The following is a 26,957-nucleotide window of genomic DNA, read 5'->3' as shown; positions in this document are numbered from 1 at the left end:
AATCAAAACGCCGCTGTAGCCATGGGGATTATTAAAAAATTTTATTAACAGGAATGAACCAAAAGCTGTAAACAAAAGCCAGCAGAAATGGGATGTTGCAGGTGAGGCCGGGTCCTCGCACGTGGCTGGTTGCACCGAGCAATTAACTCGGATAATTAATTGAGCAGTTCCGCGTGGTGGCAGCAAAGGCCCAGGGAAAATCCCAGACGGCCGTGAGGAGGAGCTTTGGGGCCGGGCACTGGGAAGCCAGTCCCACACTGGGAACTGGGAGGGAGGGGCTGAGCCTGCTCCAAGTTCAGGTCTAAACCACAAACAGGGCTCTGAGGCCTCTGCTGTAGCAGAGTCTGCTCCCCACGGGCAGGCTGGAAAGTGCTCTAAAGGGAAACATTTACATCTTGCTCGTTTACGGGAGTTTTTATTGGTTTTAGACTCGCACTGAGAGAGAAGTTGAGCAATTGTCAGCTTTGTAACCCAGACAGATGCCAGTCTGAGGGAGAGGGAAGGTAGCAACCTGACATTAGGAATCCTAATCCATTAGGAATCCTAAATTTTGCTTTAGGGAGACTCCTTGTCACCTCAGGACTGGGCTGCTGCTGCTCCAAGGGCAGGATGAGGAAACACTTGTGGAGCTGCCTGGCTGTTCCCTGCTTCTGCCAGGCTGGTCCTGCCCCACACAAAACCAAATCACTGGGGTGAGGGGGCCCTGACAGCCCCCCCATCACAGAGCTCACCTGGCTGCTCCTGCAGGACTGGCAGCAGAGTTTGCCAGGAATGCAAACGTTCCTGCATGAATGGGTTTTCCACGGGTGTTTTTAAAATTTAAATCGGACATTTTTAAGACTTGTCTCTCCCTTAAAATACTATTTAGGGAAAATAAATAGTTCATTTTAAGATCCTTTTTTCACCCTGTGAAGCTCAGAGCACGTGGGAGCTGCAGAGGCTCCTTGTGCCCATTGGGAAGGTGGTGCTGGAGCCAAAATCCCAGGAAAAATGAGGGGCAGGAGCATCTGAGTCAGCAGCTGTGGGAGCTGGTGCTGTCTGGAGGGCAAAGGATGGGTTATTCTGTTTCATTTGGAGGAGCCACTGAGGCTGGGCACAGCGGGCACCTGCTGATGTGCGCGTGGAGTTTTCAAAGGGAAAAATTGCCAAAGGCCAAACGCTTCATCCAGATTCAGATTTGTACTGAGAAGTGCAGCTTGACAAAAAAAAAAAACCAGCCAAAAGCCTGACACAGACCAAAGGGGTGAGGAGGCCCTTGAAGAGAGCTGGCAAGAGTCTGCAGCCTGTAAAATCACTGCCTGCAGCTTCCCCCCAGCTCTCTGCGGTGAAAAGAGAGAGCTGCCCAAGAGAACTTTGAAGATATCAAAGCGTTGTTGCAGTTTGAAAACACCATCACACTTACAGGGAGGTATTTAGAATAAGCTGCAATGCATTAGGTTTCTTCTCAAAGTACTAGAAAGGGCGGAAGGGGGAGAAGCAGAGCCTTTCCCAAAGGGATGAACATTCAGAAATCTCTGTACGCAGCCAGGTGTGCAGGAGCTCACTCGGACAGCCAAGCTCAGCCTTTGCAGGGAACAGGAGAATCCCTCACTGTGGAAGCTTGTCCCACCTCACAGGGATGGACAGACAGGAGAAAGCAACTACAAGAATGGCTGCCTTCAAACACATCCTTCCTGCACGCCCCAGGCCAGGGCTCTCAGCCGAATTCCAGGTACACAGGGAATGAAAAGGGAATTCAGGACGTTCTCCTACCCAGAAAAAAATCAGGACCTTTTTCCTCCTAGGTGGGGAGAAGCTGTTGGTTCCCCTGTGTCACACCCTGGCTCTCACAAAGGTTACAGCAGCCTCACAGAGCAGGCACAGAAGGAGACCCCAGCCCCTTCCCAAACACCCACCTCCCACCTGTGAGCAGGGCAGGAATGCTGGCGAGGGGAGCCGGAGCCGATGGATGCGACGGGGCTGCAGAATCCGAGAGAGCTTTTCCTGCTGCTCCTGTGCCCTGCTCTCAGCTGGCCTTCGGGGCAGACACAGACACGACAGACAGACAGACATGCACACACTGCCCACGGGCCTGAGTCTCTGTACAAACGCACGTTAGGACCTGCAGCAGCCCGAGCCTCGCACTTCCTTCTTCACGTAGTCGTGGAGCTTGAATTTGGGCTCGTTGGGCAGCTTCATGGACCTGTGCTTCAGCTCCCTGGGAAAAGGGGAAAGGTGTTACTCTTATGCTGCTGCTTCTGGCAGGGAGAGGATTTTGTCTGAAGGAGCCAGAGAGGGAGTTTGGACAAGGGCATGGAGCGACAGGACACAGGGAATGGCTTTCCCCTGGCAGGGCAGGGATGGATGGGATCTTGAGAAGGAATCCTCCCCTGTGAGGGTGGGGAGGCCCTGGCACAGGTTGCCCAGAGAAGCTGTGGCTGCCCCTGGATCTCTGGAAATATCCAGACTTGACAGGGCTTGGAGCAACCTGGGATGGTGGAAGATGTCCCTGCCATGGCAGGGGATGGAACTGAATGGGCTTTAAGGTCCCTTCCAACCCAAGCCATCCCAAGATTCTATGATTCCAAGCTGCCTTGCCCAGCTCAGTTGATCTCAGCGTGGCTTGGACACTGCTAAAGCTGCTTTGGATGACAAGGCCACTGCTGTGGTCACTTACTTGGCGATGGCTGTGAACGCTAATTCCACGTTGAGGCCGCTCTTGGCACTGGTCTCCATGAAGGGCACTCCGTACTCCTGTGGGGTGAGACACAGCCCTGTCAGGAGTGCCACCAAGGGTGTTCCCAGGGGCTCTCAGGGAGTAATTTTTGAGGACAAAGAATCACGAGATGTTAGTAGAAACTTAAAGGAAGAACAGATGAGGAGAAAGGGGAGAGAGCATGACAAGGGAAAAAAACGCCAAGTGTTCCCAGGTGTATTTTGGGTCAGATTGGTCTCCAGGTGACCATTTCCTGTGCACATCCTCAGGGACATCCTCGGGTACCTCACCTACCTTGGCAAGCTTCTCTCCATCTTCCCTTTTCACCACTCTGTCCTGGGCTGAATCCACCTGCAACAGCAATGGCAAAGAGCAATTTGGAAGGTCACCAGCATGTACCTCCCTGTCCCCTCATGCCCAGCCAGGCTCCCCTGCCTGTGCCTCCAGCGTGGGAGGAAGAGGAGGCCCTGGCAAAGCCAGGCTCACCTTGTTTCCCAGTAACATGAGGACCACATCCTGCTGTGCATATTCATGGATCTCTGTCAGCCAAGCCTGGAGGGACACAGCCAAAGAGAGGGGTTGGCAATGGCTCCGGGAGAAAGAGGGGAATGGGAGTGATGGGGAGCTGCCCCAGTCCTGGCATGGACTCCCTCAGCAGGCAATGCTGCCATCCCAAGCAATGCCAGGGATGTTCCACAGATGATCCTGTCAACAAGGGGGTGCCCTGGGGTTCCCCTGAGCCTTGGGGGACCCACTTTGCTAAGCAAGTCCAGCACCCCACTTCGGCAGCTACCAGGTCCCCATTTCCCAGGTAACAGCAGCTTTCTGACCTCCCCTGCCCATTCCATCTGGTGCTTGTAGGGCTTTGCCCCCATTTCCCCCTCAGCTGGGATGTTCAGACTGAACCTCCTTTCAGAGGACAAGGCCGAGGGCTGGCTCTGGGATGTGCCCTGTGCCCATGTCCTGCACGTGCTGCCCCTGTGCCGAGCACACTGCTCCCAGCAGGCACCCAAACCTGCCTCCCTGAGCTGTGGGGTGGCTTCCCTGCCCTTTAATCCAGCCTAATCCAATCAAACCTGCTCTAATTCCCTGTAATCCCTGACCCCGTGGTGTGAGCAGCCGCCTGCCATCTCCAGTGCTGTTGCCGGGCTCATGGCGATTCCTGGTGATCCCCGGTGGTCCTGGTGGTCCCTGCTCCAAACCCAGCAGGAGCCCAGCACATGAGGCTGCAACCTCAGGACAGCACTGCACCCAGGCTGGGCTCAGGGTGCTCAGTTCCATCGTGGGTTGGAGTCACTCCTGACTCCCTTTGGCTGCCCTCTGACTCCACTCTGGCTCCATCCCTCTTTCCAAAGCCTGGCAATTCCCCTGGGTGCTCATTCCTTCCCACTGGGGCTGTGTGTCCTGCAGGGACATCCCTCCTGTGTCCTCAGAACTGCTGATGCTGCAGGCAGGGCCGTGTTACCCAGCAACGTGAAACCTCCAAAGGATTTTCTTTCACAGGGTCACCAGCCCCGAGCAGACCCAGAGCCTGGGTAACACGCAGCACTCACCCTCCTTGAGCCATCCAGCTCCTCAGGCTGGAAAACACCACCACTGGCCAGTCCCGGCTGGTGGGAAGCATTCCCAGCGCCGGTGACACAGGAGCAGGGTGGCAGGACGTGCCCTGTCCCTGCCCTGGGACTGCAGGGGTGGAAGATGTGCTGCTGCTGAGGGAAGGATGCTCTGGAGCAGGGAGAGCTCCAGGCCCACAGGGGATCAGGAGCTGTGGGACCCCAGGAGCCCGTGTGACACATCCCAGCCCCAGGGTGTTGATGTCACCATGGCACGGGGTGTTTGTGCAGGCACAGCTGCTCCCCGTGGATGCACACGGCGTTCTCATGCCCGGGACACGAGCAATTACATCCAGTTCAGTCAGGGATAATTGCTCCCCGGCTCAGGACATGCTCTGGCAGCGCTGGCACAGGTGGCCTCCAGCAGCCACATGGGGCCAGTGGGGTGAAGAGAGGGGACACTGAGTGCCCAGGTGTCCCTGACCCCCCTGCTGCGATGTGGGCAGCATCTGCTCTCCCCCTCTGCCAGGTTTGAGAGCCCCAGCACCACTGCCCAGCTGCCCTGAAGGACCCAGGGGAGGGGGCAAACTCGGGCAGCACCAGGAAGCCCCCAAAGCTGGCAGGAAGGGCAGGTGGGCTGGGACCCTCTTCCTGCCAGGTTTGGGCTAAGCTGGGGGGGCAATGAGGAGCCCAACCCCGACCCACTGTGACCTGAAGGAGCAGAGGGGGATGAGGGAGCAGCTCGCTGGGGAAAGCTCCCATGCTCAGCTACTGCAGCAAGTTCTCTGCCAGTGCTGAAATTACACGGTGTTAATTGGCCCGAGCAGTGAATCCATCACCCTTTATGTGCTGTGAAAGGGAAAACCTTCTCTGCCTGTCCCTTGCCTGTCCTCGCAGGTGGCTCAGCAGTAACCACAGCCCTTCTGCAAGTGCCCACAGCTCCCAGCAGCAGCACACACCTCCTGAACGAACCCACCACCACAGCCCAGCCAGTCACACGTGAGGGACAGCAGGAGGGGCTGGGGATGCTGCTGTACCTGGATGTTGTCAAAGGACGCTTTGTTGGTGACATCGTAGAGCAGGAGCAGGGCTGTGGAGAGAGGGACAGGCTGTTAGTGCCTGTGCCAAACCGAGCCCATGGCTCAGAGCACACAGCCCCTGTGGCAGGTCACTGCTGGGGACGTGAGGTCCCTGTGAGATACAGAACACACTGAAATCCAGCACAGCAGCACCTCGCACTGCTGGTGTTTGCAGATCCTCCTCCATCCACAGCAGCTGCTTCCCATGGAAAACCACTCCAGTGATTCCTGGCTCACCTGGCCTGCAGTGGCAGCTCAGGGCCCCCAAGATCTGGAAGAAGGGGCTCCCCAGGAGCAGAGGTGGCCGTGCTTACCGTGGGCATCCCGGTAGTAGGCGTGGGTGACGCTGCGGAAGCGCTCCTGACCGGCCGTGTCCCAGATCTGGAAAGCAGACAGGAGCAGAGGGATCAGACCTGAGCAGAACCCACCCAAACCAGCCCAAACAGAATGGTGCAGCCCCAGGAAGCTTCTCCAGCTTTTGCTCCCAGGGACACCAGTAGGAAAAATTACCAGAGCAATATACGGAAGCAGCCTATTCCCGCTCCTCGGTGTGGGAACACGATGTGGCCAAGGGCTCCCAACACGGCCATTAATTGGAAAATCCATGGAGCAGATGGATGCATGGGGACCTGCTAATGTGATTTATCAGCCCTTAATGCAGCAGGAGGTTTGCAGAGTGCACACTGCTGCCTGGGGGATCTGTGTTACCGAGCTCCGGGCAAAGGGCTCGGAGAAACTGTCAGGTCTAAGGGGGCTGGAGCAGCTCTGGCTGCAGGGGCACACGGGCTGGGATGGGGATCACTGTGGCCAGAACAGCACCCAGCCCTGTGCAGGCTCCTGCCAAGGGGACAGAGCAGCCAGAAGGGTCTGTAAGGCTGTCCCAGGGCAGGAGACACCACCACGAAGGATAGAGATGGGGCCCCATTTTGGGGGTGCTCCTCTGCTTTGTCCTCTGAGGGGCTTTGGCCATCTCTGAACATCCAGGGCAGCAAGGGAGATGCTTCCAGGGACATGGGGACATACCTGCAGCTTCACCTTCACCCCATCCACTGTCAGCACCTTGTTCTGAAAGAGAATGGAAGGGGTGGTGAGGGCTGAGCGCAGCTGCAGGACGCCAAGGGAGACACAGCCAGCCCCCATCCCAGTCCGTGTTTCCCCCAAACCCTCAGGCTGGTCTCCTCTCCTGCTTCTTAAACTCCCATCCACTGGTCCCAGCACCTGCAGAGCCATTTTCACCACAGCCTAGCCAGAGGATCTCTCCCTGTATCAGCAAAAGTTGCATCTATTTGGGTACCTAAACCCTGGCAATGCCACACCCAGCTCAGGCTGGAGACCTCTGGCCGTAAATTAACAAGGAGCATCAGAATCCCACCTTAATAGCCTTCAAAAGACAGTCAACCACTCCACATGCAGCCAGCAAATGAAAAACAATACCTGCTCCTGCCTCTTGGACCTGTTTTTCTCCTGGTTTCTCTCTTAGTATGTGTTCCCCCTGTTTTGCTTGGTTTTAGGAAAGGTGTAACCGAGGAGGAGAGGGGGAAGTGTCCCTCCACAATGGGTTTTCCCCAAAGCCAACAGGATATTTTGTGTGGAAGGATGCCCTGGCAGAGCTGGGAGCTGTGTGGGAGCCCCTCAGTGTGGCTGTGCCAGAAGGGAGGGCAGGAGATGGATCCTGACCACGTCCCAGAGCAACCACCATCCCAGCAATCTGCACCAGCCTCTCCAAACATTAAAGGAATGCAAGCCTACAGACCAGGGGTCCCAGGGGAAGGAGCAGAGAAGAGATTAATTTGCTCACCAGATCCATAGAAATTAGCACAGTAATCAGTGGGACGTGCTGGAAACATGGCCAGGGAACAGCACACCAGTGGGACCAGGCAGCTGGTGGCTGCTCTGGTGATAATTGAAATCCCATTTCCTCCAATTGCTCTGGAGCTGGTGTGGGATGCTCCCATCTCCCGTGTCACATGGCCATGACCCCAGCTGGGCTCTGCTGGCTCAGCCCTGGCTCATCCACCCCTGGCACTGGACACGCCACCAGCCACTCCAGTGCCACCAAACCCCCCCAGGGATCCACGCCAAGATCTATCCCTGCACATCCCACACCCCTTCAGGTGCTGGCGAGGCTCTTCATTGATAGTTTTAACGAGGGCAGAGGGATCATCTCATCTCCTGCACATCTACACAAGGATCTGGCGAGGAGGAGAGGGCAGGAGAGAGCCGGAGCGCCGAATCCTCCGTCTGCTCAGGCAGGCGCAGGGAGACGGCCGAGGTTTATAAATACCTTCAAAGGCAGCGACTGAGACGGGGGAGAGAAGTGATTCACAGCCCGGGAGCTGTAAAAATAGGCAGCCAGGGACCGGGGTGGGGGAGCAGGGAAAAGCCAGGGCCTGGGGAGCCAGCCGGGGGGTTAGGGCTCCCCACATGTGGAGCTGAGCCTTTCCCAGGATGTGACACCAGGGCTCCTGAAGGCTTGAAGTGCCTAAAACCCAGGGTTCCCACTGCCACAAAGTGCTCCCCGGACCTTGGTGCTTCTGCCTGCGGCTCCCAGGTGAGCAGGGACAGAGCCATGCCCAGGGCAGAAGCACAGCCTCAGCAAACGGCGCTGAGCTGCACCTCCACCTCGTCCCAGAGGCTGGGGAACAGCCCTGTCCTAACCTGAGCCACAGGTGAGACGGGGCAGGTTTATGCTCTGCAGGAGATCCACTCTCCGAGCTCACCTCGCTCTCCAAAACCCTGGCTCCTACGTGCAGGTGCCGGACCCCCAGGCTCATCCCGCAGGCTCTGCACCGGCACAGTGCCATTCCAAACACCACTGCCAGGTGCTGGCAGCCAGCTGCCAATACCACCTGCCAGGGATCATGCCAGGGACCGTGCCAGGGACTGCAGAGGAAGGCAAAGGTGCTATGTTTCAGCATCGGCCCCAGCTCTTGGCACGAGGGGTTGAGGACACCTGGTGTGATGGATGGTGACAAGGGACAAGGACACAGTGAGCGTCATGTTAAAACCAGCACCAAACTGGTGCCCTGCCCCATGGCCACACGAGCACCTCCAGCTCAGAGCAGAGTGTGTGGCTGTGCCCAGGGACGTGGCCATGTCCCCAGCGTGGCCGTGCTCCAAGGCTGACAGAACACCATGGGTGGCAAGGTCAGAGAACATGGCCCTAGCCCTGAGCACGGACCACCCAGGCCAAAGCCACCTTGAAGCATCTGGTGAGCAGCCAAAAAAGCTGAAGTTTCAAAGGTGCCCCACATGCGCTGACCTTCACTTCAGGAGTTAATTAACACGGAGCCAGCAGCAACAGGAGTCACGCTAATTACGACTGACCTATATTTTAGGGAGGTAAATGCTTAGACCTAATTAAAGTCTGCACAGGGATCCAGGTGCTGCTGCACCAGCCTGGGGAAAAAAATTGATTTTCTGAGGATTGGGTGTGGAAGAAAGCAGAGTTCCAGGGTGAGAAGCTGTAGAAGTGCTCCTGCAGGCAGGAGACACAGCCAGAGTGAGCCAGAGCATCATTCATGCTGGCATCCCTGCCTGCATCCCAAAAAAGTTTACCCAGAGCAGCTGTGGCTGCCCCATCCCTGGAAGTGTCCAAGATGTTCAGATGAACCAGATGCCCAAGTCTCCCCCACACCACACCTAAGTGACTTTCCAGCTTCCAAATTTTTTTCTTTTTTTTTTAAACAGATGCCTCAATTCCCTCCTGTCAGCCCTTCCAAGGCACAGCTGGGGGCTGAGATCCTAATAAGCATCCAAAGACAAAAGATGTCGTGTGTCAAGGCACTGAGACGTGAAATGTGCTGCCAGCCCTGCCGGCGAGGGAGGGGCTGTGCTGCTCAGGGCTCCTTGCTCATCTCACCGTTTCTTAGAACAGAGGTAACAGTCCCAGCAGCCTCCTGCCACAATTCGGGCAGCAAAACCACCCCTGCACCTCAGCTCTGCTGTCGCCCTTCCCAGTTTCAGTTTTTGTGTCCTTTTTCCTGGGGCAGTGCAAACGTTATTGAAGTCTCGTCTAGCAGGGGCTGCAGTGGAATGCCTGCAGTGCCTGGGCTGGACAAACACGATGCTCCGAAGTGAAATAATCTTCAGGACATCAGATAAACAAAGTTGGAACCTTGCAGACGCAGGAAAAATTAAATTACCAAGTGCAGATGGTCCTCAATTAAGAGCAGCATTATCACACAGCGAGGCCCCGCTGGCTGCAGCCCTGGCACGATCCCACAGCCACGACTGCCCGGGAGCAGCAGGAGGGAGGGAGGGGAAGGCGATGGGGCGAAACCGCGCCGCTGCCGAAACGTGCCCAGACGATGCTGCCACACAGAGCCGGCGCTGCCGCCCCGCTCTGCCCCCCACAGCAGCTGCAGGATGGGCAAATGCCACAGCCCGGATCACACAGGGTCCCCACAGCGCCCGCCAATCCCACCAGGAGCAACTGGCACGTGCCCAGGTGCCTGAGCCCACGGCACCGAAGCTGCAGCACAGCCCAGGATCAGCATCGCCGACGGCCCGGCTTCTCCCAGCTCTCGCACGCATTAACTCATTAATTAAAGCCTTTAAAGTTAAATTGGATACATGGATCAATTTGCTTCGCAATTAACTGGACAAATGGGAAGCTGCTCACTGGCGACCTTCAGGCTCCAACCAGGGGACCCCTACCCTGGAGCCTGTGACTGGTGCTGGCTTCAGTGGTGCTGCCCAGCAGTGCCCACTCAAGCACCCCCTGCACAGGGGGCTCCACTTTTACCATGAAAAAGAAGCCCAAATGTCATTATTGGGCCTTGGAGGCATCTCCTGCAGCTGAGGGGGGGGCAAATTCCTGTCAAAATGAGGATGAATGGCATTAGTGACTGTAGATCAAAGCGGGCGCAGGCGCTGGGGCAGCACAGAGTTAATTAGTGCCAGTAATGAGCTGTGGGACTGACAGCGCAGCCACCCAGAAATGTCATTAGGTTGTGGTGTCACCAGGCCAGGCCACCCGGGAGCAAGGGATAGATTGGGTTAAACTTTATTTCAGGAAGCCAGAAGACACCTGAAGTGGAGGACTGGCTGAAGGGATGCTGGAGCACCCCAGCCCCACGCCAAGGCCAGACCAGGAGCCAAATTGCTACCTGGCAAAGCCCAGGGAGCCCCTGTGAGCACAAACACTCCTGTGCCAGGAGGAAATGGGATGAGTTGTGATATAGCAGACACACAAATAACCACCACCTCCAACGGCGGCTGCAAAAATAGATCAAGGATCGATATGGAAATCTGCCCAAAACAGCAGGACACTGCATTAATTTGCTTGTTAAAACCCTGAGGTTTTCCCAGACATGCGCAGCCAGGGAGCTGCTCCTGATGGTTCAGCATCTCTTCAGGCACAGCACCTGGCTCAGGGACATCCCGACCCGTTGCCAAGGCCAGGATCCAGGAGCAGCCCCACTTTGCTCCCTCAGAGCTCCAAAAACCTGTTCCCTCTAAATCCAAGCAGTGCCCAATCCTGCACAAACACCCAGCCATCAGCACCTCCATGGAGAACACGGCCAGCCTGGGAAAGCCCTTCCAGGAGCACAGTCCCTGCAGGAGAGGGGAGGGCACAGCCTGACGCTGTGCTGGAACCTGCAGAAAGCCTCTGGGAATGAGGAGAGCAGGGCAGGGATGTGGCTGGAGGCAGGGCTGGACATGGTTCTGCTCCAGCCATGCTGTGTGGGGCTGGAGGATGTCCCAGGCGCTGGGGATCGCATGCAATGATCCTCTTCCTCCTCCTCAGCTGTGCCACCACCAGAGACACTCATCAGCAGCCTGGGGGAGACCCTGGTGGCCAAAACACCCCAGCACGATTCCCTCTGCCTCTCCCATAAATCTTCCCTTCAGAGAAAAATCCCAGCCATCCATCTCCCGGGGCAGGTGATGAATTCCTCAGCAGCTCTGTGCATTTGCACTGTGCAGCTAAAAATAGAAACTTCTGCCTTGGGATGTTTTCCTCCCCAGGCCTTGCACACTCCTGCCTGCAGCCGCTGCAGCGCCGGTGCCAAGATCCTTTCAGAGCCCACAACGTGCTCTGGCTGCTCAGCTCCTGCTCAGCTCCTCGGCAGAACCCGGGAAATGCAGATTAACAGCACGGCCCCTCACAGCACACAGCGCTTCCAACCTGCTCTGGTGCCAGGGCCACCCCACAGCCCCTTGGAGGGGTCACCCCGTCCTGTCCCCTCTGCCACGTCCAGCCTGGAGGAGCCACAAGCCTGGCCCTACATAAATGCCCCCCAGCCCTGGTGTCCAGCTGGGCACAGCCCCTTCCCCACAGCACCCAGCAAGGGATGTCAGCAGTACCAGCCTTTGTCCAGAGCCTGTTCACTACATTAAATCCCAATTAACTTCTCCCTGGCTGCCAGCCCTGCCCAGATTAGAGTCCAGGCCCTTGTTCGAGCAGACACACTGAAGATTTACTGACTTACCATCTTCTAGTCACATCAGTCTGCAAATAAAAGGGTTTTCTGGCAAGAAGAGAATCCTGTCTTAGGGACAGATTAGAGGTAAGAGGATCTGCTTAGGATCACACATTTTAAATTCAGCCCTGCTCTGCTTCTCAGCATCACCCGCAGCATTCGCAGTCCCGGGTGGGGCTCGTGTTCCCTCCCAGCCTGGCTGCTCCGTGAAAGCAGCCAAGTCCTGGGATGATCCACGGGAAGGTTCCTTGGGGAAGGCACAGGCAGATGAGACTTGGTGCTCCCAAGCCCTACGGGGCTGCTCAGGCTCATCCCAGCAGGAGAGAGACACGGCCGTGTGCGGCTTTGAGAGTGGGAGTGAGCCTGAGCCCCAATCCCACAGGCAGCCAGAGAAACCCACCCCCAAAATTCCTCAGGGCAGGATCTGCTACAACCATCCTGGAGACCAGAGCCCCCAGAAAGCACCAGCCAGCAGGAAGGCTGCAGCCCATCCCTGCAGCTCCAACACATGGGATGGGATCCTCCCCACCCTGGCATGCTGCACAGTCCCCCACCACCCTGGCCTGCATTACTCACCCCTTCCATCTCTTTTTCCCCCACTTTAAAAAAGAAGGGACATTTAAAAAAATATCTCTGCTTACTTCTAAACCAGGAAGCCTTGGAAACAAAGGGGGCAGGGATGGCTCACGCAGATCTGTGCCAATACCGGGAATAAGTAATGTGGCACTCGAGATATTTATCTTCATTTTCCTCATCAAGGCCACGCCACGCTGCAAAGCTGAACAGGGATCTCCATGGAGCATTTATTGCTCTATCATTTCTCATCTGTAGCAAACACGGCCCCTTCAGTGCCACAGAAATGAAAAATGGCTCATCAGGTCCTATTAGACAGGGAATCGTTTATCTGGGGAGAAATAAAGCCTAGCAGCACTTGTCTGACCTTAAAGGTCTTTTCCAACCTAAACGGTTCTAGGATTTGCCTCAGTGACTGCAGCCAGCCCTGGGCTGAAAACTTGCCTGAAGTTTCTGAGAAGACTTTACAATCCAATTAAAGAGAAATCAGGGCTGAACATCCAACAGCAAACATTCTGTCAGCACCCAGCAGTAACACAGCAGCGTCTGCAGACAGCACTGCAAACAGCATTATTAAAGAGCACTTCTCATCCCTAAAGAAAATGAAATCCCCAAAGACCTGACAAAGGAATCTGTACCTTTTTATCCCAAACGCTCCCATCCTTCACCCACAGCCAAGGCAGACAGCTCCCAAAAACTGCTGTGCAGCAAACCTGAGCCCAGATTCTTCGAAGGATTCAAGGAGAAGAGGGTGACTGAACAGCTCTGATGAGATTTTCTCATGGCTGTACGAGTCCAGTCAGCCTCCAGGGCTGGCACCCATCAGGTCCCAGAGCTCCCTGGTACCACAGCCCCTCTCTCCATGGTGCAGTGGCAACAGGGACAGCCGGGGCTGAAATGCAGCAGGTCCCAGCCCCCTCTGCAGGGCAGGACCCTCCTCACCCTGTGGCTGCTCCCCGAAGTCCAGAGGAGCTTTCTGAGGTTTCACCTCCTCCTCACTAACCACAGTGGTCTCACTTTGCCACGCGTGGCAATGCCACCATGGTCCTGCCTGGCCACGTGCCCCTTGTGCAAGAACAATCCTGAATTCCCCCTTGGACAGAGCTGGGGACGCAGGGGCTGAGCGGGCAGAGCCCTGCCCATCACTGCTGTGCCAGGGTGGCCACTCAGGTGCCCCACAGGTGGCACAAGGCAGAAGCCACAGCACAGGAGCAGGCACCGTGCACTCAAAGCTGTGATCTTTGCAAAGCTTTTCCTTCTCCCTGGCAGCAGTCCCAGCTCTCCCGTTTTCTGCTCTACTGGAGCAGGCTCTTCCCCAGGTTTGGGCACCACTGAAAGCCCCAGGAGATGCAGAGGTGCTGAGGAATTGCAGCACGCTCAGCACATCACCACCACTTCCACACCAAAACCATCCCAGTCGGTCAAACCAGTTTGGCCAATCAAACTCCACCATTTGCTCTCCCCATGTGGGGCTCTGGAGCAGAGCTGCAAGCCAGGACTGTGCTGGGAAATCACCCCAGGGAGGCAAAACACCCCAAATCCTTCACTGTGGGTGCTGGAGTGCAGACCAGGCTCCTGGGAAGCTGTTGCAAGACACTGCCAATCCTTTTACAAACAAAACTGAATCAAAATCCACACACGATCACGTTGATTTGTTTTGTTGCATGTTTGGGAAGCCCAGCCTCAGCCAAGACTCCAACTGGAGCAGCGAGGTGCTCAGGAGAGGATTTCCACCTCTGCACTGGGCTGTGGGGCTGATCCCCTGAGAATCAGCCCTCCCAGAGCTGCTGTGCCCCCACTGCTCCCCCCCAGCACACCCGGCTGTCAGGAACAATCTGACCTCACGTGTGTGTTATTCAGGAGGGAAAAACACATCACATCTGCCAGGCATTAGCGCTTGCTTGGGAACAAAGTTATTTTGGGCATTGTTGAGCACTTCTCCCATTAATTCATGCACATTGATAAGTGCAGCTCATGAATGGCTTGGAGGAAGTTCGGGCTGAGCCCCAGAGCCACTCACTGAGCCCCAGCCTTGCCAGAGGCCACCTGGATGTGTCACCCTGATGCAAAGGGGTCTGGGGAGCAGCTCCACAGAGCAGGACCCCCCCTCCAAGCCCAGCTCCTGGCACTGACTGAACAGTACTCTGGGCAGGGAGGGCACCCCCCTGCCACGCTGCTGCCATGGGCAGGTGCAGGGACACAGGGCACGGGGGGCTCACATCCCCCACCAGCCTGAAACAGCCCTTCACCAGGGCTGGGGCTGTGGGGGCTGCCCAGCACTGCTGCCAAATCCGGGCTCAGCTCTAAAAATTGGCACCAGGAGCAGCAACAATCCCCCAGCTCTTCCTCTGAGGAAAACGGGGTGATGCAGAGCCCAGGGGCCGCAGCTCGGCTGCTTCCCCACAGTCCCAGAGCCGAGTGTGCTCAACAGCAGGGATGAAAGATGAACAGATGAAAGCCTGGCCATGGGGCTGCACGAGCTGCAGGAAGGGCTCCCCGTGCTCCCAAGAAGAGCTCTGGACTGACCCTGCACTGCCCAGGGCACTGTGGATGGATGCTCATCCAGGGACCGTTCCCCTCCTAGGGAGATCCCTGGAGGGGATGACTTTGACCCCCCAGCAGTGAGGCTGGGCTGAATTATTCATCCACACATGAAGCTGTGTTTTTCTTAATCATCAGCTCCAAGGAAGCAGCAAGGCACGGAGGCACCGGTGGGACCGGCTGCTGCTGAACGGCACGAGAAGCAAATCCAGCAATTTCCACCAAATTCAGCATCCAACACAGGGCAAAGCCCTCACCGGTGGGTCTGAACTCCCCAGACAGGCTGGAGCTGCCCAGGTACCTTCAGCAGCCTCCTGCACTTGTTTTTTTTGGGAAAAAAGATCATTACCAGGGAGTTCCCGAGGTTGGGAACACAGGACCCACAGCCAGCTCTCCCTGGGGGGATGTGCCAGGCACTGGGGCCAGTCCAGGCTGGGTCCTGGTGAGGAGGAGCAGCAGCCCTGGCGTGGGGCAGGACCCCCAGCTCCTCCTCAGCCTGGCACACGGCACACACGGGGCTCACGGCCACGGAGCAGCGGCTCTTCCCGGTAACAGCGTTAATGCCACAGAGCCTTCCTGGGATCGTTGCCGTGGTGATGCTGCGCAGGCAAAGCTGGAGAAGCCAAAGCCTCCATTTCCCCAGCGTGTCACTGAGCCTGGGAACATCGAGGCTTGGCAGGCGGGAGGAAAACGTCCCGAGACACAGGCAGATAGCACAAGGGTGGTGAGGTGGGTGAGCGTGGCATCTGACCCGAGCAGCTGGGCACGGCTCCCGCCACTCCCCTCCTTTCCACAAATTAAACAGAAAAACCCCACACGAAATGGAACGAAACCTGTCCAGGTGCTCACACCAGGACCAGTCACATCCTCAGAGACGTGCCAATGGTTTTGTGGCCCCTAGAAGACGACCCTTTCTGCCTACTGACCTCCTGCGGGAAGAACTGACTCAGCCCCGCCACACCAACACCTTCCTCAGGCTCAGAAGCATCACTGAGACCCCCAAAGCACCCATTAAACTCCTCCTCACCCTGGGACAAGCACAGCCCAGGGCAATGGACATCACCCTTTAAAGCTGAAGCACCACAAGCTCCCAACTCATGTTAGTTATGATCAGGGAGAAACACTTTTTCCCAGTGGAGGCATAAAGATGAATTATTTGCTGCTGCTTCCGAGAGATTCACCAGTGCCTCAGGGCAATGACTCGGTGCTGAGCCACGATTAAAAATGCTGTATGTCCCTGGTAGACAAACAAAGCTGTGTGAGCTCCAGGGCTCCTCTGGGATCCTGAGCCAGGGCAGCTCCAGCACCCTGGGATGGGGCCAGGAGCTGCACAGGCAGTGCCCAGCAACAACAAAATGCTTCCAAAGGCTCTGCAGGTAAAGCTCTCAATCCCCCATTGCCATAGGAACTGTGTGTGCCCCAGCACCATCCAAGGACAGGGACACACCACACCGTGGCTCCCTCCACTCCAAACACAGCTCTGACCTGCCTGGATGGGAGTGGTTTTTCCCAGTTTTTTCCCCATTTTTTTTCCCAGTTTTTCCCCATTTTTCCCCAAGGAGGATGTCCTGCTGGTGCTCACTGCTCCAGGCTTTGGCACGTTTGATTGCTGCCCTGCCTTTGGCCATGGTGATGCTCAGTGCCACCATCACAGGGTCCAGCAGAGCCCCATGGATGGGACCAACCCCGTGGCTCAGCTCTCAGGGAAATGGCTCTCTGGGGAAAGGGGAACAGGGAAAGGTGTTTTTCAGGGAAGAACAGCACACAGCAAGCAGCCGGTGAGCTCAGCCAGAGTCAGCTCCTGCCACTGCAGCAGTGCCAGACCTGGGACTGGCACCTCACCCTTCCCCACAGAGATCATCAACATCCACCCCAGGATTAACCCAAAGCCTGCTGGGAGCAATAATTAATTTACAAAATGAGGCAGCAGCTCAGCAGAGAGGCAGCAAGGGCTCAGGGGATCACAGGAGCTGAGCAAGGCAGAGCCACAGGGCAGGGATGCCCCAAATGCCCATCCCAGGAGCACTGGGGGGCTCAGAGACACCCCAAAACCCACCTGTCCCACCTTTCCTGGGCGCCTTCCCTCTGCTTTCAAAGAACAACCCAGTTCTGCACAGCCGAGTTCAATATTTTATCACAAATAAAAGATGAAAGTGAAATTAAGCCAAATGTATTCCATTAAATATTGAAAGCATTTAGACTTACTCTGGCCCCATTTAAATGTTTTACTGACTATAAAACGCTCCCTCACAGGTCCTGGCTCCGGGAGTGGATCCAGCCCGGCTCGGATCCGTGGCAGTGGATGCTCCAGTGCCCAAATTGGCCTCTCCAGAGCCAATTTCCCACCTGGCAGCAGCCAGACAGGAGCCAACGCAGCACAGCCGTGTGCCCACAGCCTTCCCCAGCCCAGCTCGAGCTCACCCTGCTCCTTCACAGGGATCCTGCCAGGCTGGAGCAGGGCAGGAGCAGGGATCTGACCCACACCCCCAAACACACTGTGGATGGGTGGGAACTGCATTTCCCAGCTGAGTTTCCCATGGTTCCCGTTCTCTGTAGGGGTTTTGGGCTCCCACACAGCTCTAACCAGGAGGATACAGAGGCAGGTCATGCTGAGCACTTTTACAACCTCCCTCCCTGCACCAGCAGCTCCCAAGTTGGTGTTTTCCTCGCCTGTGTCCTGGCACTGCAGCTCCTGAGCAGCCCAGGCCTTCTGCTCTCCCCCTGAGCTAATTAAATCCATTATTCCAACCAGCCCAGGTCAGGACAGACCCACGGGGACACCAGCTATCAACAGGCACCAGGAGGCCACCAAGCACCAGCAGGGCTGCAGGAGCCTGGAGACACTGGTGCTCTTCTAGAAGCATCTTGCAAACCCCCCATCCCCAGTGCTGTCATGTCAGCTGGAATGGATGAAAAATTCCACATCCAAACTATTCTGGGTGGTATTTCTGACACCAGGGAGGTGGAGAAGGCACCTTCCCACCATCCTGCAAAGAGGATTAAGCTGGTTAAGAGTTTTCTTAACCAGGCTCTGGGGCTGGCTGCCACTCCAGCTGCTCAAGCACTTCTTTGCTTTGAAGACACTCATCTTTTTTCTGTGCCTTCCCCAAGGCAGGAATGGAGTCCCTTGCCCGCTGGGATCACCGCCTGCACACGGGGGTTTGCATCTTCCTGCTGTGCTGCAGAACTGGGGGGGGTTTATTTTCCAAAAGCAAGAGGCAAAGGAGGATGGATAAAAGCCCGGGAGCTGCGAGGAGCGGGCGCAGCCGCCACGGGCACCGCTCGCAGCATCTCTTGGCAACTGAGCCCCTGCATGCAAATGACAGGCACCGACTGCAAAGCTGTCAGTGTCCCTCTGCGAGGCAGCAGCAGCCACGGCAAGAAAAGCAGGGCTTGGCTTCCCACGGAAAATGGATATTTACTGCCCTGAGAGCCCGTCCTGGGAGCGGGGAACAGGCACCAGCAGCAGCTGTGGAGGAGAGGTGCCCTCAGAGCCACACACGGGGGACAATCCCAGCTGACCAGTGCTGCCCTCCCTGGGCAAGACTGCCAGGATCTGCCTCCCCGTGCTGGATTTGGGCACAGCTGGCCCCTAGAGCACCGGTGACAGCATCGTGTCCATACCCTGGAACCAGGCAGAGCTGGGGGAGCATCACAGGAACCATCAGAGACTCCTGGAAGGGTCTGGGTTGGAAGGGATCTCAAAAACCATCCAGGTCCAACCCCCTGCCGAGAGCAGGGACACCTTCCACCAGACCAGGCTGATCCAAACCCCATCCAACTTGTCCTTGAACACTTGCAGGGATGGAAATCTCCTCTGGGCAAATTGAGCCCAGCTCTCCATACAGTGAGAAATGCAAAAATATGAAATCAGCTACTGGCTGCTATTAAAATTCATCCAGCAATGGGAGCTGCAGAGCAAACTGATTTTCAGACAAAGAGCTGCTGGAAACACACAGAAACATGGAATGGTTTGTGTTGGAAGGGACCTTAAAGGTCATCCAGTTCCAAGCATTTGCCATGGGCATACTCAAGGTGGGAGCACAGGCATCCCCTGCCTGCTCCTGCCCCACCTTCCCCATCCTGGTTGCACCTCTGTTGCCACTGGCATGGCCCCGTGAAGGGGCATGCACCAAGATGTTTCTCCCAGGAAAAGGCCACTTCCCTCCAGAGCTCTGGCCCTGGAGATCAACCTAAACCCACCCCCCTGCAGCAAACCCCCATCCTGACCCCACACAGCAAAGGAGAGACTAAACACTCTGCCCAGTTCCTTCCCCCTAACATCCAGGGCTAATTTTGCACAGAAAGACGCTGAAATTAATTTATTTCAGTTTCTTTCTTCTGGCCTAAGCAGCTCCCCTCCCACTTTTTCCAGATTGATCCATCAGAAAATGAGCCCTGCTAATGCTCTGTGCCAACCGCTGAGATAAAAGCCAGCCCTGGCTTTCAGGAGGCTCCAGGTTGCTCCAGTCCTTCAAAGGGAGGCACCAGGCAAAGGCTGTGAGGGCTGGGATGTGGGCTGGGATGTGGGCTGGGATGTGGGCTGGGATGTGGGCACCTGCTGGGGACAGGGGACTGCCCCAAGGGCAGGGATGTGGGTGCCCACTGGGGACCAGCAGATGCTCAGGGCATCCACAGCCCTCTCCCAGCACATGCACGCCCAGGACCAGTCTGGGTGAATCCAAACCATGGTCCCTGCTCCTCTGCACACCCCGCAGGGCTGCAGCAAAGGTTCCCATCCTCCTGCAAAGCTCAGCTCGCTGCCCGAGCCGGGGGCAGCCCGTGGAAGGGGCACACACAAACACAACAACAAAAAAAACCAAAAACAAAAACAAAAAAACAAGCAGAGATGCAACGAATCTCCCATGTAAAAAAAAACAAAAAAAAAAAAAAAAAAACAAACAAACAAAAAAAACCCAAAACAAAAAAAAAAAAAAAAAAAAAAAAAAAAAAAAAAAAAAAAAACACATTACGCACTGCTGATTCCACCCCTGAGCCGCACAGGGCTGAGTGTAATCAGGAGTCCTTAGAGCTCAGGGCCACCGGGGACAGGTTTTATTTACAGCACGTCCCAGATTAAACCGCGGCACAGCCAAGGCACTGCTGGGGGGCAGCGAACCCCCACCGCAGCGCTGCGAACCTGTGCACATCAAAGCTGAGCCTCCAAAGGAAACGTGCCCTGTGCCCAGCGCCTGCCCGGGCAGCCTGGAGCCGCGCCGAGCTCCGGGGCTGGCTCCTCCTGCTCCTCCTGCTCCTCCGGAGCTCGGAGCCGGGACGGTGCTGCTTTGCTCCCTGTGCTCGGGGCAGCAGCAGAGCAGTGACGCCGCCGCGCACCTGGGACAGCGCCAAGAGAAGCCACCCTGCTCTGAAACTCCACCGAAAAGCTTCCCAGTGCTTTCATCCCCCCGATTAACACAGGAGCCATCACCCCTGCTAATGCAAAGAAGCTCATTAGCACCTCTTCCCAGGGAGAAAAGGCTCATCCTTAATTTTTTTTTTTTTTTTTTTCTTTTATGTTCTTCTCCTTTCAGGTCCAATTAGTACAAAAATCTTCCCTTGCACAGCCCTGCAAAGCTCGGGGCTGTGAGGGCCGGGCTGGGCAGCCCCGGTGTCGCTGGGGACAGGGACACAGGGGCTCCACGAGGCCCTTTGGCTTCTCTCTTTGGTGAGACTCCCATCACTCAGCTGTCACGACAGGACACAAGTCCCCCTGGCTGCACAGCTTGAATTTCTGTCGAGGTTTCCGAAGCGTTGCCAGCATTGCAAGAAGAGGCAGCTCCTGCCGTGGCACTGAGGAAATCGGGGTTCACGCCCCTGAGCACCAAACCTGCTCTTTTCCAGGAGCCCCTTCTCCCTGGAACCCGAATGGATGAAGCCAGGAAAGCACACACAGCCTGCCCAGAGCTGCTCTGCCCTGAGCAGTGGGGATCTGTGGGGAGAGACCCCCCCAAGCACAGGCACCCAGACAAGACCTCGTGCCATGCCCGGCACAGCTCACGGAGGGCAGTAATTAAGCCCCTCATTATCTAGCAGTGCAACCTTGAAGGTGACACCTGTGATCCAGACGCAGAGAGGGGTTTGTCCCCCAGCCTGGGGGGACAGCTCAGGAGCTCAGACAGGTTTCTGCTCTGAGGTTTCTGCTCAGCCAAAGCTCTGCCGGGAGCAGGACCCCTCGCCCAGGGCTCTGCCCCCCTGGCACCCGCACCGGGGGCTCACCCACACTGCACCCCCAGCCAAACCCTCAGCCTGGGGACACCTGGCCCTGTCCCAGCTGAACTGGGAAGGTTGGAATCATCCCCAGGAGCTAAAGATGCTCCCCCAGCAAACCAAATTTTCCCGGGACGGAATGCTGAGGACTCAGCGCCTTCAAAGCTCAAAGCTAACAGGTGCCATTTTGATGCCTTTTTTAATATTACAATCATCTTTATTTTCCCAGCATCAGTGGTTTGTTTTCCAAACACATTCAGATCAACATCCTTCTTTGTTTAAGAGATGATAATAAACAAACACGTCGCGGGAGGTTCTCCCTCACATAAAACAGTAGGAGGGAACAAACCTCAGGGGCCATTAGGAATAGTAATGCCAGATTAATTTTAAATGGATTTCTATTCATTTACATTCGCTCTGGCCTGTGTAATCCATTAGCCATAGCTTTGGGTGCCTCTGATGGTTTGACATCCTTGAAAATGAGCAATGGACCCTGGAGCCCACTGGGGCCAGGGGATGGACTGGGAGAGGAGGAAGCTGGGCTGGCCTGGGGGCTGCCCCCAACGCGGCTCCAGAGCACTTGCAGGGACCAGATGGCATCAGGAAGAGTGGAGATGGTCCCCAGGACAGTGCCTGGAGCTGGGCAGCTCCGTCCCCGTGGTTTCCTGAGCCAGGATGGGCCCCAGGGACCCGGCAGGTCCCGAACAAGGCCGCGCGTGCACAGGAGCGCAGCTGCCACACGCGCTGGCCTTGGGGAGGTCCCTGCACTCTCTGGTGCCAGCCAGGCTCAGAGTCTGGCACAAACCCTGCCAAAACCCCAAAATAAACCCCCTGTGCTCGCTCAGCACCCTTCACAGCGGGCCAAGAGAACACAGCAAACCCCAGTGACACCTTCCCTCGCCTGCTGCAGCCAGCAAACCCCCTGCCAAACTCCGGGGTTGCAGAGAGGAGGAGCTGTGATACGACAGTTCCGTGATTAAAAAGACACAAATTAAAACCAGCAGAAGCCTCCAGTGTTGCTACCCCAGAGCATCATCTGCATAGCAGTGCCCACGGCAAGAGGGACAATTACCAAACGGGATTATCCTGGTGGGAATGCAGAGGCACATCAAAAAACTATTTCCATGTCCCCCCAAAATTATGAATGCCTTACAAGGATGATAATAATGAGTTTTAGGGCATACACATGATCTCCCCCACTGTATAATCTGCCCATTTCAGAGACATGTAGCTCTAGCAGCTCTAATAGAGAAGTAAATTAACTCTAATTTGATTGCTTCTCAGTAACAGTCATTTCAGCACTCTAATCAATAAGTCACAGGGCTTTATGGCTGCCCTCTGTATCAATCACTGCAATCAGTAAGAAAACGCTTTTATTTGAAGAACACCTGAAACACTGTGTAATTACCTTTGTATGAAATTACAGACCCCAATTTACCCATTTCACCTGCAGCAGCCCCCAGCCTCGCTAGGCATGGAGCATCCCTTCCTTCCTCAGGGCTTCCTGAGCTGTCCTTCACCCCTTCCCAGTGTCACTGCACCAGAGTTATTACTCACACCCCAGCCAAGCAGCAGGTTACAAGAGACACTCATCTCCCAGAAATCCTCCAAGAAAAGTCAAGATCCGAGATCCTGCTGGGAAGACACAGCACTGGTGTGTGGCATCACCAGCAGCTCCTCACAGCACCCACCAGAGCCCCCAAACGAAGCCAAATCCATCCCAGAGAGAGGGCACAGCTGGTGCCCCGGGAGCAGGGCAGGGAGAGCAGCACTGCCCAGACACCCGGGGAGGTGACAAGCTCTGCTTTGGAGGGAGCAGATGGTCGGGGGACTGGTGAGGGACAGGGAGCAGCTGATCCTGGCGAGCCAGGCGTGCTGCTGGCTGCTGCTTTGGTGCCAAAACTGCCTCGTGCCCTGCACAGCTGCTGGAAAGGCTCTTTGGTGCCACTTCTGTAAAGTCACCACTCCTGTGGCTCTGCTGTCCCACCCCACGGGTGGGGATCCCCTTGGACAGGGCCTGAGGGAACCACAGAGACCCCAGGCAGCCCCCCCCAGCACAGGACTGACAGGGAAACACGGCCAAGAGAAGGTTACAAGGGCCCCAGCCCGTTCTCAGATGTTCCTGCCTGGCAAAGGATGGCCTGGGCACACTGGGGCATTGCAGGGCGTGACGTGATCCCCCTTCTTCCCCCCAGTCCAACTGTTATTGCCTGTGTGGAGCAGGTTCCCACTGTCCTCACTGGAGCTGCGCAGCTCCGACCACTGCCCCCACGACTCTCCCAGCATCAGGATGCTCCAGTTCCTCCCAACCAAACAGAGACCTGAGAGATCCCTCAGCACAACACACCCCCATCAGCACCCCAAAGATCCCTCAGCACAACACACCCCCATCAGCACCCCAAAGATCCCTCAGCACAACACACCCCCATCAGCACCCCAAACCTCCTGTGCTCAGCAGATTTTTCCAGGGCATTCTGCTTTTTATCAGTTTCAGTTTTGCTGTTTCAAGAAAAAAAACTAACAACTCTTAAAAACCACTGAAACTGCCTTAGGGAAATATTTTCATGGGCAGATGTCAGGCCTCAGTTGTTACAGGAATTATCCCCAGGATCCTGAGCAGAGGACAGGCTCCCCCACCCCTGTGCAAAGCCGTAACAAAGATGCTGCTGCTGCTGCTGCTGCTGCTGCTGCTGTCACACCCCGAGTGCCCCGGCTGGAGAGGTTCAAGTCCTTGGAGCAACGTTCAGTTACTCCTCTGCAAAACCCATCACTGACCTGGCAGAGCCCCGGAAGGGCCGAGGCCCCGGGCACTCACCCTGAAGTCGATTCCCACCGTGGAGATGAAGCTGCCGGCCAGGAAGGCGCCGTCCTTGAAGCGCACCAGCAGGCAGGTCTTGCCGACCCCCGAGTCGCCCACCAGCATCACCTGCAGGGAGGGAGGGAGCGAGGGAGGGGTGTCAGGCTCCAGGTTTTTGGGAAGGCAGCCCCGCTGCAGCCGTCACCCTGCTCCATCACAGCAGCGGCAGCAGGTGCCTGAGGGCACGGAGCGATGTCCTCGGACCCAGGGGAGGGTGGGGAAGACACACAATGGGATTATTCCCCACCCTGCACCATGTCACCAAACCGGAGACACTTTCCCCCGACAGGCACTTAACAGATCCTTCATGGGGGCACAAAGCCCCTGAAAACCAAGAGTGACACCAGCTGCCCACGCTGTCCCCACAAAACTCCCCACCACGTGTGGGGCTTTCTGCAAGGGCAACACTGCCCGTGGGGAGACTTCAGGGGCTCCCCAGCCATGAGTGCCACCTTCACCTTCAGTGGGACCCACACTTGCCCACAGCCACCCTCCCAGTCGTCCATGGATAGCAAGGGAGCAGCTCCCGGTGCCACCTGCCTCAGTTTCCCCACCCAGCAGCCACCCTGGGCACAGACAGGGCAGGCAGCTCCTCTCCACAAAGCAACCACGGCAGAGCTGGGGCTGCTTCCAAATGCAGCTGCCCAAAACCTCTGCCCACCCCAACAGCCCTGCTGCCCCCCAGGGCACTGAGCCTGCCTCCCTTGGCAGGATGACACCGAGAAATCCGGGACCAGGGAGCCGGGCTGTGCCAGCTCCTTCCACACCTGCCGTGCCAGGTTCCTTCTCTCCCAAGGCTCTGCCATCAGCCTTCCACGAGCCATTAACCCGTGACAGGATTTAAATGGCTTTACGGCAGGGACTGCCCTGGGTCACACCGAACCCTCCCAGGAGCTGCCAGAAGTGGCAAATGCCACCACCCCTCTGCAGGCCAGCCCTGAGAGGCAGTAGCAGCCCCAGCCGCAGGTGCAGCTCGCTTTGGCACCGCCAAGGAGGGCAGGGTCTGCCCACGGTGCCCCACACCCCAGCAGAGCCTTACACTGCTGTCCCACAGGAGCACCAGGCACCGAGCCCTGGCACAGCGGGGTGAGGGCAGCCAGAGCCCACGGGAGTACCAGTGTGAAGCCGAGGGAAGAGGGGGGGAAAAAAGTCATTTTACTACAAAATACTAATTTTAAAAAATATTTTCCAGACATCTTTCTGGAATAGGTGACCCTCAACAGCAGTTTCTCCCCACTCAGCAGCACCAAACCCGGGCACGCAGAGTGCCCAGGGCCAGGAGCCAGCCCAGGACCTGGCCACTGCATCAGGCAGAGATCAGGAGCCTCAGGAGAGGGGAAGGGAAGGAGAAAGTTTAATAAACCAGGCTTTTAGTAGATACAAAGCAATTTCTGTCTACCACTGGGTCAAAATCAGCCAGACCATTGGCAGATGTTTTGTCTACCCGGTGCGTTTGGGCTTATCTGAGACACATTTGGTGCCATGGGGACGATCCCTAGGGAAAGCCCCGGCCTGGGCAGGCAGAGGTGAGCTCCAGGAGCCGAGGACCAGCACAAACACAGAGGTGGCTCCATTTTAGGGAAGCTGTTGAACCATTAATGCAGCTGTACCAGGACCAACCGCCTACAGAAGCAACCAAGCACATTTCTGGAGCGTCCCTCTCCAACCCCACACCCCAAACCTCGACACCTCCTAGCCCGCATCCCAAACCTCAGCACCACGAGGTGCACCGACTGCACCACGGGCACCAAGCTCTCACCACCTCACACCAAGGTGGGAATTGCCACAGCAAACCCGCGCTGGCCAGGCTCGACCCCCCGGGCTCGGCACAGAGATCCGTGTTACAAACACACAGGGGTTTCACTGAGTCGTGCCCCCAGCCGAAATCGCTAAATGAGCCCCAAAATCGCTAAATTCATCACCCTAAATTCATCAAACGAGCTCCAAGCTGGCTTGCAGGGTGAAGAGGGGAGGAAGCAGATACGGTTTGCTCTGTGAGTTGCTCGCCAGGGTCTGAAGCAGCGAGGAGAAGCCATCCGAGCCCGAAAGGCCGGGGACATCTCAGCAGCAGCCGGAGCACATTCGGTGCCCCTCGAGGGGTGCCATCGCCCTGCTGGCAGCCCCGGGTTTCTGTAGGTTAACGAGGATCCGGGGGGCTACAGCAGCTCCCCGGAGCAGCCTTTGGCCGTCTCTTGCACAAGTCCCGCAGCCCCAGCCCCGCTGCCGGGGGCTCTGCGGGCGCAGCCCCCGCCGAGCGAGACCCCGACCGGGCGGCTGCGGAGGGGCGGGATGCTGGGGCTGCGAGAGAGGGAAGCAGGGATCCAGACAAGTAGGGACGAAGGGGTGCAGGCACGGAGGGATGCAGGCACGGAGGGATGCAGGCACGGAGGGATGCAAGGATGCCCGCCCGGTCCTGGCCCCCGGGAACTTCGGCGACGCTACCCCCGGCCGCGCGCCCGCCTGACCCCGCACTCCCGCAGCCCTCCCCGGTCCCGCACCTTGAAGGCGAGGTCGTAGAACTCTCCGCTGCTGCTCAGCGAGGGCCGCCCGGCCGCCGCCGCACCGCCGTTGCGGGGCACCTCGGGGGCCGCGGCGGCGGCGGCGGCGGCGGAGCTGCCCCGGGGGGCGGCGGCGGCGGAGCGGCCGGTGCCCTGCGCGGCGGGAGGCAGCGCGGCGGAGGGCGCGGCACCGCCGCCCTTGCTGCGAGCCGCCTTCTTGCGCGACATCCCGGGGCCGGCGCCGCCGCCGCGCCGGGCGCTGGGGGGGCGCGGGAGCCGCCGCCGCCGCCCCGCGCCGGCCCCGCCCCCGCACCGCCCCTCCGCCAATGGGAGCGCGCGGAGGGCGGGAAGGGGGGCGTGGTCTCGCGGCTGGCCCCGCCCCCGCAGCGCCCCGCAGCGCCGGCACCGGGAGGAGCGGGGGGCACCGGGGGCACCGAGGGGAGCGGGGGGCACCGGGGGCACCGGGGGCACCGGGAGGAGCGGGGGGAACCGGGGGCACCGGGGACACCGGGGGGAGCGGGGGGCA

At 57.4% G+C, this 26,957-nt stretch overlaps 1 protein-coding gene across 1 annotated transcript; it reads right to left on the bottom strand.

Moving 5' to 3' along the window:
• Positions 1-26: 26 nt before the first annotated feature.
• Positions 27-26,659, bottom strand: RAB26 (RAB26, member RAS oncogene family). Its single transcript, XM_053992341.1, has 9 exons — positions 26,432-26,659; positions 23,892-24,002; positions 6,351-6,392; positions 5,642-5,708; positions 5,286-5,338; positions 3,182-3,247; positions 2,990-3,046; positions 2,657-2,733; positions 27-2,197 (listed from the first exon to the last, which is right to left on the bottom strand). Exons 1-9 carry the CDS (start codon positions 26,657-26,659, stop codon positions 2,095-2,097), a joined length of 804 nt encoding a protein of 267 aa, XP_053848316.1. The 3' UTR covers positions 27-2,094.
• Positions 26,660-26,957: the final 298 nt, after the last annotated feature.

The sequence above is a fragment of the Vidua macroura genome, chromosome 16 (genome assembly GCF_024509145.1).
Source record: "Vidua macroura isolate BioBank_ID:100142 chromosome 16, ASM2450914v1, whole genome shotgun sequence".
NCBI lineage: Eukaryota > Metazoa > Chordata > Aves > Passeriformes > Viduidae > Vidua > Vidua macroura.
This window is presented reverse-complemented; position numbering and strand designations above follow the sequence as displayed.